The sequence below is a fragment of the Nansenia antarctica genome (genome assembly GCF_963989245.1).
Source record: "Nansenia antarctica genome assembly, chromosome: 12".
Lineage (NCBI taxonomy): Eukaryota > Metazoa > Chordata > Actinopteri > Argentiniformes > Microstomatidae > Nansenia > Nansenia antarctica.
In genome coordinates, this window is record NC_137682.1 from 28,170,884 (window position 1) to 28,181,391 (window position 10,508).

Consider the following 10,508-nt stretch of genomic DNA (forward strand, 5'->3'; position numbering starts at 1 on the left):
CCCCGCTGATCTGTATAGCGGGGGGAATCTTATGACACGTAACTCCTCCTACAGTCCCGGGTCGTTCCTGTATAGTGGAAAACGTCTCGTACCCGGAACTGTTCAAAAGCGTGCCGAGGTGAGCCGTGCCGAGCTGTGCCGAGCCGGTCAATGGAAAAACGCCATTAGTACCCCAAGTAGTGTCCAGTCATGGCATACTAAAATATTCAGCAAAATCTAGTATACATAGTACATTTCTCGCATACTCAAATTTCGCATACTGTACAGTGTGAACGCTGTCGCATACTCAAATCTACGTCATATCTAGTATTAGTATAGTATAAATTGGGCTTAATATGCTAGTATGCCATTCCGAACACAGCCCATGATTTATTCAACACTATCGGAAATAGTTCCTGTCACGTGACAATGTGTCAGGAAGTCAGCTGTGCGGAGCAGTTCAAAGATGGCGATTTTCAGTGTGTACGTAGTAAATAAGGCTGGCGGATTAATTTACCAATATGACAACTATGTCCCGAGAGCAGAGGCAGAGAAAACATTCAGCTTTCCTCTAGATCTGGTGCTCAAGATCCACGACGAGAAGGTGGTTGTATCATTTGGTCAACGCGATGGAATTCGAGGTAGACAGTCACAGTCTCATTAGTGGGCTTATTATTATTATTATTATTATTATTATTATTATTATTATTATTACTATTATTAGTGGGCTTGCTTTTTAAAATCATAAGACTGACCTATCTCACTTTGCTATCTATCGCATATAGCAATCTATCTATCTATCTATCTATCTAGCTCTTTCATCTATCAATTCATCCATCCAACCAACCAACCGTATCATCTATCCACCAGAATAAGACTATTTCACTTTTGTCCAACTACCTAGCCATCATCCTTTCATCATATAGGCGAACCCTAACTTAACCCATAGGCTACCTACCACCAGTAAGGAGTTAGTGTTATTGTATATATCTGTCTATCCTCGAACCTCTCATCTAGCTGGCTATTCTACCCTCAGACCGTTTTTTTACCAGTCATTACTGATTTTACACACACACACACACACACACACACACACACACACACACACACACACACACACACACACACACACACACACACACACATCTGTCTGTAAGTAAATTGACCAATTCTACCACTCTCAACTGCTAACCAACCAACCAACTCTCTGCTCACCCCACTGACCTCCCTCAGGCTCATTCTATCTATCTAAGATTCTATCTGTTATATTTTAACATACTAACTCTCTATCTAACCCTCTTACCTTATAGCCTATTTTTCCAACCGTATGTCTATCTAACCTTCCATCTATCTAGCCATCATATGTTCTTCCTTTCCCCAGTCACTGCTGCTTAGGCTATTACTGATTCATCTCTTAATTGTATTGATCTACCTGCCCTCTCTCATCTATCCTAGCTCTCTTTTGGCTATCCATTCCTACTTCTATCCATTTACCCAACCAACCAAACCATCTTTAGCTTCATCCACTACCATAATACCTCTCTTCTATCTAGCAATCTAAATGCCAAAAATGTAAATGTAAATATCTATCTATATATATGTAACCTTCTCTCATCTACTGTATCTATCTATTGATCTACCTAGGCCTAATGGATCTAGGCTGCCCTTCTTTCTATCTATTTACAGTATCTAACTATCTTATCATCCATCCAATCAACCAAACCAATCTTTAAACCAATCTTTAACTGTATAAGACTATCTCACTTTCTTTCAACTACTCAGCAAATCTATTGTTCAAACCAACCTACCAAAATGAGACATTGCAAGCCCACAAAGTTTCTTCTGGAACTTCTTTTTCAAGCTAACTTCACAATTTAAACAGAACCCCCAAAATGTCAGGTGGCACAACCGGAACAGAAGGAACAGATTAAGAAGAACACTGTTAAAAGTGGTATTTTAATAATAATATATTCAATATAAAATACTGTGGCATGATTTTATGTTTGAAACCTTTCAAATAAACACATGTTTACCTCAAATGTCAGGGTGGCAACTGTAAACATGGGACTTTCATTTTGAAATTAAGAGTCTATTGCATCAGCCAAATGTTGCATCATCCAGAGGACCCTGTCTGACATCTGTGGCTGAGTGAAAAGATTTGTAGAGCGCTCTCAAATATTTATAAAAATAGATAGTTTCACCTCAGAGGTAGGATGGTATAATTTCCATGTCAGGTGGTACAACCAATGTAAAACTAGGAAAATGTTATTTTATCATAAAACTACTTATTCTGTTTTAAAATGATTTGTATGATATTGCTAGCATAGGTCAAAGCTAATGCAGGTGTCCAAGTAGAAGCCTGTTAAATTTGAAATCAGTGGCAAAAGTCAGGTGGCGCAACCGGTAAGACAGTTGGCGCAACCACAATTAATGCCACTATATGAAATAAATACTGTTATTTAAAGCTCCAAGATGCTCTAAAATGTGTATTTGTGTCTACTTCAATATTTATTAACACTTTTAAACTTTTCACGATTACAATGTCTTATTTTTAATCATTTTAGATGCCACTGTCAGTGAAGGAAAAAGCAGCCCAAAAACAAATGTCTTAGGCACTATAGACAATCTAATAGATATAGATATAGATAGATAATAGATACATGACAAAGATTTCACTTAATAAATAAATAATAGGAAAATATAAATACTTTTACAAATAATTGGTTGCGCCACCTGACATTTTTTGAGCAATTAAGTTAGAAATTCAGTAAAAAATATATATTTAAACTAATGAACAAATGCGGCATGTTTAAGCACATTGTCACATACTCAAAAATATAAATGTTATGTATTTTGAACAAAGTAAAAAAAAAAAAAACGTTTTAGAAGCCTTATTCGTACCCATTGAACCATTTGCATACTCAAGTCTGTTGAAGCAATTGTTAACACTGTCTCTTCATCCAGTGGGCCATGCTTTGCTGTCCATCAATGGAGTGGATGTGAATGGGAAGTTTACTGCAGAGGGCAAGGAGATCATCGAGTATTTGAAAGACTCAGCAAACTATCCAGTGTCCATACGATTTGGAAGGGCTCGCTTGAGTTCCAATGAAAAACTGATGCTAGCTTCAATGTTTCATTCGTAAGTACAGTCCCAGATCTAGTCATCTAGGCATCTAGTCAATGTTAACGCTATAGTAGTAATGGCAACACAACACACATCCTTTATCCATTAGTGGTGTTTGGGTTGCACAAACATTCTTGTGGCTAATGTTGGTTATATTGCTGTGACAATAGATTATAGCTACTACAAGCAGTACAGACCTCCAAAGGACCTTTTTAAATAATCTATTACCTCAAAAGAAGTAACTATTTCAACTGCACGCTGTCTAATTTGGGTAATGTTCTCAGCATGTTGTGCTATGTCCTAGATTGTTTGCAATTGGCTCACAGCTGTCCCCTGAAGTTGGCAGTTCAGGAATTGAGATTCTTGAGACAGATGTCTTCAAGTTGCACTGCTTTCAGACTCTCACTGGTAAACAATGTACCATGCATGTTCAACTCAATACAGTTCTGTGTGAATTGTCCATAGAAGCTCTTGTTGTTTGTCTCACTGTGCATCATGATGTTTTATCAGGTATAAAGTTCATTGTGCTAGCAGACCCCCGGCAGTCCGGCATTGATGCACTCCTGAGGAAGATTTATGAGATCTACTCAGACTTTGCCCTCAAGAACCCTTTCTATTCTCTAGAGATGCCTATCAGGTACCTTACTGTAGCTAGTCACATGTTAGATATCCACCTTGTCTCTGTCCTATGAGGACCCATCAGTTTTGAGGCCAATGTGCCATCATGAATTATGATTTGCACTCTGTATTTCAGGTGTGAACTCTTCGATCAGAATTTGAAGAGCTCATTGGAGATTGCAGAGAAAGCTGGCAACTTTGGACCTGGATCATGAACGGGAACAAAAATGGCAAACATTGGTCAAACATTCTTTGAACCAATCCATTAAATGAAGTTAATTGTGACTGGGAAGCTCCAGTACTTTATGTTTGGGTCAAGATGTTTCAGAACTAGGAACTGGTAAATGACATGCATAAGTAATACTGGGATATGTTGTAAATACTTGTAAATACTTAAATACTTACATGGAATAAACATCACTATGTAAAGATCTTAGTTGTCTCACAAAGCCTACTATATGTTAGATATCTTATACTGGTTTAAGGTTTCTTTTTTTTTTTTTTACAATTTATATGGAGACATTTGAAAGGGACTGCAAAATAACTATATCTATAATATAACTATAAACTAAACTATAAGTTTATTAGTTAAAGCAGATTTCACCCATATGGGGACAACACAACAAATGGTTATACTTGCTTGAAAAATGATTGAGTTGGCCTTTAGTAGAAGTCTGGTATTACATTCAGTACAGTTATATACACCTTCTCACTTCCCGTGAAGTATTGTTGAAATGTAAAAAAGAATCCTTCAGTCAACTATCTCACCACCTAGCACCTCTCCTACCTCCTCTCCTAGCTCCTCTCCTAGCTCCTCTCCTAGCTCCTAGCTCTTCTCCTAGCTCCTCTCCTAGCATCTCTCCTAGCACCTCTCCTAGCTCCTCTCCTAGCTCCTCTCCTAGCATCTCTCCTAGCACCTCTCCTAGCACCTCTCCTACCTCCTCTCCTAGCTCCTCTCCTAGCTCCTCTCCTAGCTCCTCTCCTAGCTCCTCTCCTAGCACCTCTCCTAGCTCCTCTCCTAGCTCCTCTCCTAGCACCTCTCCTAGCTCCTCTCCTAGCACCTCTCCTAGCTCCTCTCCTAGCACCTCTCCTAGCTCCTCCTAGCTCCTCTCCTAGCTCCTCTCCTAGCACCTCTCCTAGCTCTTTACAAAAACAATGCAAATCATCAATAAAAATGTAATCATTGAAACAAAGCACTGAAACAAACAACAAAAGAATTACATGTTTGTCAATAGCATGTTTCTAGATGACAGAGAGGGGGAATGGAATGCTCAACTCATTCTAAAAACACTCATTAGAATTACTTTTAGTAATTACTTTTAGCATTGCAGCAGTGGTCACACATACGTGTTTCGGCATTAGCCTTCAGTGTTTAGATGAGTTGTTATGTTATATATGTTATGTTATATACTGTACAGACTATTAATATAAACTTTCACTGTACATGATCATATCTGTTTGGCTCTTTTGCAAGGGTTCAAATATGAAAAAGGGTTTCGAGGCAACAATGTATGTAAAAGACAACACAAAGAGATAATGGCCACAGACGTGTACTTTCTCTCCACAGTGGCAATAGCGTTCTGATATACAACGATTAGTCAGCCTTCTTGGGGACATGACCCATCTTCGTTCTGGTATTGCGCAGCAGGAAAAAGCCGACGGTGGTGACGGCACAGGTGATCTCTGCTACCCAGAAGGCCGTTTCCCAGCCATGGTGTTTGGCAATGGTGCTGAATGGCAGTCCAGAGAGGAAGCCACCAACTGATAACAAAGCAGAAGGGTTATTGAGACTGGTTTCTAATCTGGGGATAGACAGTTTTAATCATTGACCAACATCTCTGATCTGTCATTCATGCTAGGATATCTTGACTAATTATGACTGCAAAATATGGTAACACAATATTACACATTATTGCACAATTGGTTTACAATTAACTTACTGTTTGCCATCAGGGCAACAATTGCATGTGATGTCCCACAGTAGTTGGAGGGAGCACTCTCATTGGCTATCACCCCAAACAAGGCTATTGGTCCATAAGATGAGAAGCCAAAGGCGGCCCCCAAAACAAGGATCCACATCTAAAAGTTTAAAAGTTGAGTTATTCAGAAATGATGCTGCATCACATATTCTTTAAGTGCTGCAGCACTAAAAGTGCTAAATATGACTAATGCTAATTATGACAGTTTGTGTATACCTTACCTTAGGGCTGTCTGCAGTGACAGTGACCCGGAAGAGATACATGGAAACAAACATCCCAGCCATCATTGAAATCAACAGAAAATGTCGGGGGTTGCCATGGCTTTTCATGCCTTGCTGTACAAACAAATAGATATATGTCAAAATACTCCATAGATTTTGTAGAGGTTCCACGAAAAAGTGGTATGTAAAACAGTGTATTGTACTGTATGCATCAATGTCAACTCACTTGTGCCACAGCCTTGTCTGTAAAATATCCTGCAGCTAAACTGCCCAAAAGCCCTCCCACCTCCAGGGCACTCATGTAGGAACTGCCTGTGAGAGAAACAATATCCGTGGTCAGGTAAATGTGTGGAGAAAAGCAAACTCAGACAAATAGACATGATTTCACTACACGCAAGGGGAGTTATTACCAACAAGCAACAGAACTACATGTCCATGTGCCATGAGGTACAAAAGAGGTATTTAACATGTTATACTTCCATACCCATGAGTGTTGACTGGCCCTTGTCCTGGATGAGGAAGAGCTGACCCCAGTCAGTGCATGCCGTCTTCACCCCAAACACCACAAGGTAGCTTAGAGACAGCAGCCAGAGGTAGGGGGACAGGAGGAACTCTTTGAGAGTGCTCTCATCACTGGAGGAGCCTGAGAATGAGGAGGCAGAGGTTGGGGCAGAGGCCAGTTACGTTAGCACATCACTATGAGTGTCCACGATCTTGTTCACACTAGTGGCATGTGGGTACAGAGTCCATTACCACAGTGTCACTGACCTTAGACACAACAGCACGTGCAGTTCTAAACACATGTAGAGAATACAATCAATGACACTTATGATCTCACACACACACCATAGATCAGTGACTATTCTAGCCTTCTTTATTGAGAATTAATAACAACTATTAGAAACAGTAAGTTTGCTTCAGGGTACGAACAATGAAAAGGATTCTGCAAATTCAACCAGGTCTGTCGAATAAATGAATGAGTGCATTCATATCGAATGCATTCATATCAAAAAAAACTATCAGGTTGTAAATAAACGAGATATAAAATGCAGGAAACGCATCTACCCAAACACCTGAACTTAATAACACAGTAATTAGTAACTTAGTAACCAAGCAATTTATATCATACTGGGTCACATGGGTTGTTTCTTCTCTCACCTGCTTTGCCTTTCTTGGCCCCGTCCTCGATGTTGGGCAGGCCCACGTCCTTGGGTTCGTTCCTGATCAGCAGCAGACAGAAGAAGGAGACGACCACACAGCTCAGGCCTGAGATGGACAGAGTCGTCCTCCAGCTGTAGCTCTCTGCCATCACAGTGGCGATGATGGGACCTAAACTCCCAGCCAGGTTCATACTACAGGACAGAATCGCCCACCATGTTCCAAACTGAGAGGGCTCAAACCACTGAGGAACAACAAAGAGAAAGGAAATGACATATCGTAAGACTTAACAGATTTGGCATGTGCCACAGGGATACCATGAATGGTGTTTTTTCATGTTAACCTCATACACTGTGTGGACGTTTCTTATTTCAAACAGACGTGTTACCTCCTGGTCCTACCTTGCGCAGCACCCTGCCGCATGGGGGCCAGCCCAGGCCTTGGCCGAGGCCGTTGAGGAACCACAGCCCAGAGAAGACAGCCACAGTGGAGGACCAGGAGAAGACCACGTTGATGGAACCCACCATGAAGAGGCCAATGGAGAAGAGCCAGCGAGCACTGATCTGATCTGACAGCACGCCGCTAATGAACTTGCTGATAGCGTAGGCTAACGACTGGCTGCTGGTGATCAGGCCTGAGGGGTAGATAGGACACACAGTCCAGACATAGAATTTAGATTATTGAAACTTGATTAAAAAGCAATATAGTAAACTATAGTAAAACTCAACTGTTGTGACAACTCAACAGTGAATAAGTGATGATGTTGAATTATTTCGACATTCACGATCAACTTAAAAAGGAAACTTTCTCACTGCCCACTGAAAGCTTGTTAATTGTAATTATAATGACACCACCATCAGCAGCAATTGATGGTTGACATTAGTTGTTTGGGGTCAACTGCAGATAACAAAACATATTGTGTTGTAAATGTTGTACTTCAAGAGCTCCACAGAACTTAATGCTAGACAAAACAGAAATGCTAGACAAAAACAGACGCGAAGACAATGAATGACAAGGTCTTACCCAGGTCATCTTTATCCAGCTCGATCTCTTTCATCAAAGAAGGCATCACAAAGGAGAAGGTCTTCCTGTTGAAGTAATACAGTGTGTAACCCACAAACATGGCCAGGAAAATTGTGGTGCGGTAGTATCCATAACCTGATGTCGCCATGGTTACGGCAGTCCAAAGAAATAGGCTCAAATTGAAAAAGCTTCTCAAAAGTCAAAACTGCAGAGGAGGGAAAAGACTCCTCTTCTTCAAGGGGGTAATACTTCTGCCACCAATGACTATGAACTTTGAGTCAGGATCTGTTGTAGTAGAGAGCTGGTTAGAGGAGGGATTAGAGCTATAATCAATAGTGGGGTTAATGGTCAACTTCCCAACCCAATATCCAAGTTCTTAAAGGTGCAAGGAAGAGGCAAAAGGCAGAGAATGCAATTGATATGTTCTGATGCTGTTAATGGAATGACACTTGCTTGTTTCTTTGGTCAAGTAGTTGGTAAAAAAAACAAGTCAGGATCCTGCTCACTTGGCTGTGTCCCCCCCGCTCTCCAACCCCGCCTACGCCTCTCTGTAACTGTAGAATGTTATTGAGGGTTCTCTCAGCCTTAAAAAGTTAATGAGTAATTGGGGAGTCCAATGGTGACTACAGACATACAGTGGGGTGCAGACATGTGGCTGGGCACCCCTGGTTTAAATGTCTGTTACAATTAGTCTAAAGTGATTGAAAGCAAACCTGAACACCAAATGCTACAAAGTTAAACATGACACCTTTCTGCCATTCATCTCATTAAGGTTGGCCCTGAACGAACCAGCTGTCTCCCTATACATACTGGAGGGGAGTTCTGCTACTTTCTTCGGAAGCACTTGGTTTTGTTTGAGCTCTGCTATTTCAACAGTTTCAACGTTGGGTGTCATAACAGGTGCAGCTAAATTCAAGTTTGGTTTCTTGGATGAAAACCGAAACTTTCCAGGCTTGTCGACTCGATCGGCAGCAGTGGCCTTTTTTGGGGCGGCATGATAGCTAGCTACTGAATGTTTTCTCCTCAATAATCGTGTTTTCACATTCGCAAGCTCTCAACGATCATATTCTGCTGTTGCACAATATTCTACTGTGCCCCATAGTGTCTTGGTGGTAAAGTGCAGGCAGGCATTGTTGACTGTCCCTCACACTGATCCATTAAAAGTACCCAAGACCAACTGAACACAATTTTATTTAGACTATATTTATCTTTCAGCCAGGTCATAAAGGTCATGATCATAAAGAAAGTTATAATTTAACTAGTTTGATTGATTTGCTAATTAAAAGTAGTCAGTACATAGTACATGACATCAGCACACACAACTGGTGGATTTGTGAGGGGACAGATTTCTCATCTGTTATGATATTCCCTATGATGGTGATCAGAAGGTCATGAGTTAAAATCCCAACTGGACACTGAACACCACCACTAGTGTAGCCTGGGGTAACTTGGGAACGCCACTAGGGCATTTAGCCCTATTTCACTCCAGGGAGACTGTCCCTGTAATCTCTAGTAGTTGAGGATAAAACCATCTGCTAGATGGTTCAAATGTAAATGTAACAAGTATAAGTCAGTATAACCATGTCATGATGATTATATTTTGTTCAATCGTGATTCTGTTATGATCAGTATTATACTCATTTAGGATGTTATGTAGTAATGGTACAAATGAGTCAGCCAGTCACTATGGTGTCAGTTATATCCATCTCCTGGGCCCTGTTGTTCAAAACCTTTAATCTGGATCAGATCGAGCTAGCTGATTTCCCCTATACGGCTCGAAATCAACCAAATAGACCCTATATATATCCTAAATGATCCTGGATAGCAAAACAGAATCAGGATCATTCTGATCCAGATGAAACGTTTTGAACAACTGGGCCCTGGGTTCTATCTGTTGGTAGGTACTTAGGTGCAAGGCCACTTCTTTAAAGTATTCAAGTTGGGCCCGAGGGATTTCCCTGCACTCTAACAGATTAGGACTCTACGCAATTGAAAGCATTGAGAGAATACATCAAGGTAAATACAGGCTTTTATTTCAGACCATTCTTGACAAAGAACTGTATTATGTACTGAGATCTAATTATTCATAATAACCATCTAAATATCTAACCTACAGGAGTGTTACTGACCTGATCAAGTTGACATTGGGAAACCAAACCACTGTCTCCTCATCTCATTTACTATTTGTTCTCAGTGCCAATCACACTAAACCCAACGGGTACGTTTCTCTAAAGCATCACAGCACTAAGACTCTCAAGTCCATTGTGGGCAAATGGTTAACGGTGATTTTAGTGCTAGGAGGCTTTCAGTAAATTCAAGACAGGACAGTGGAGGTCTCCACTTTTTAAATGTATCATTTGGTCTGTCCACACAAACTTATGGTGACCTAGAAACACCACAATACCT

General features: G+C 40.6%; 2 protein-coding genes across 2 annotated transcripts; one reads left to right on the top strand and one right to left on the bottom strand.

The window, feature by feature from the left end:
• Positions 1-440: 440 nt before the first annotated feature.
• Positions 441-4,147, top strand: trappc4 (trafficking protein particle complex subunit 4). Its single transcript, XM_080543056.1, has 5 exons — positions 441-620; positions 2,944-3,118; positions 3,408-3,511; positions 3,614-3,740; positions 3,858-4,147. Exons 1-5 carry the CDS (start codon positions 446-448, stop codon positions 3,934-3,936), a joined length of 660 nt encoding a protein of 219 aa, XP_080399182.1. The 5' UTR covers positions 441-445; the 3' UTR covers positions 3,937-4,147.
• A 736-nt stretch (positions 4,148-4,883) lies between these two features.
• slc37a4a (solute carrier family 37 member 4a) lies at positions 4,884-8,510 on the bottom strand. Its single transcript, XM_080543430.1, has 8 exons — positions 8,103-8,510; positions 7,481-7,713; positions 7,080-7,323; positions 6,406-6,564; positions 6,148-6,233; positions 5,922-6,035; positions 5,662-5,800; positions 4,884-5,482 (listed from the first exon to the last, which is right to left on the bottom strand). Exons 1-8 carry the CDS (start codon positions 8,248-8,250, stop codon positions 5,316-5,318), a joined length of 1,290 nt encoding a protein of 429 aa, XP_080399556.1. The 5' UTR covers positions 8,251-8,510; the 3' UTR covers positions 4,884-5,315.
• Positions 8,511-10,508: the final 1,998 nt, after the last annotated feature.

Bases quoted from the DNA above. Each gene is read 5' to 3' on its own strand.
- trappc4 (XM_080543056.1), top strand. From the start codon at position 446: ATGGCGATTTTCAGTGTGTACGTAGTAAATAAGGCTGGCGGATTAATT. The intron at 3,512-3,613 runs GTAAACAATGTA...ATGTTTTATCAG, and splicing joins CTGCTTTCAGACTCTCACTG to GTATAAAGTTCATTGTGCTA. The intron at 3,741-3,857 runs GTACCTTACTGT...TCTGTATTTCAG, and splicing joins TCTCTAGAGATGCCTATCAG to GTGTGAACTCTTCGATCAGA.
- slc37a4a (XM_080543430.1), bottom strand. From the start codon at position 8,250: ATGGCGACATCAGGTTATGGATACTACCGCACCACAATTTTCCTGGCC. The intron at 6,234-6,405 runs GTATGGAAGTAT...TTTCTCTCACAG, and splicing joins GGGCCAGTCAACACTCATGG to GCAGTTCCTACATGAGTGCC. The intron at 5,483-5,661 runs GTAAGTTAATTG...CTTTGTTATCAG, and splicing joins TGTTGCCCTGATGGCAAACA to TTGGTGGCTTCCTCTCTGGA.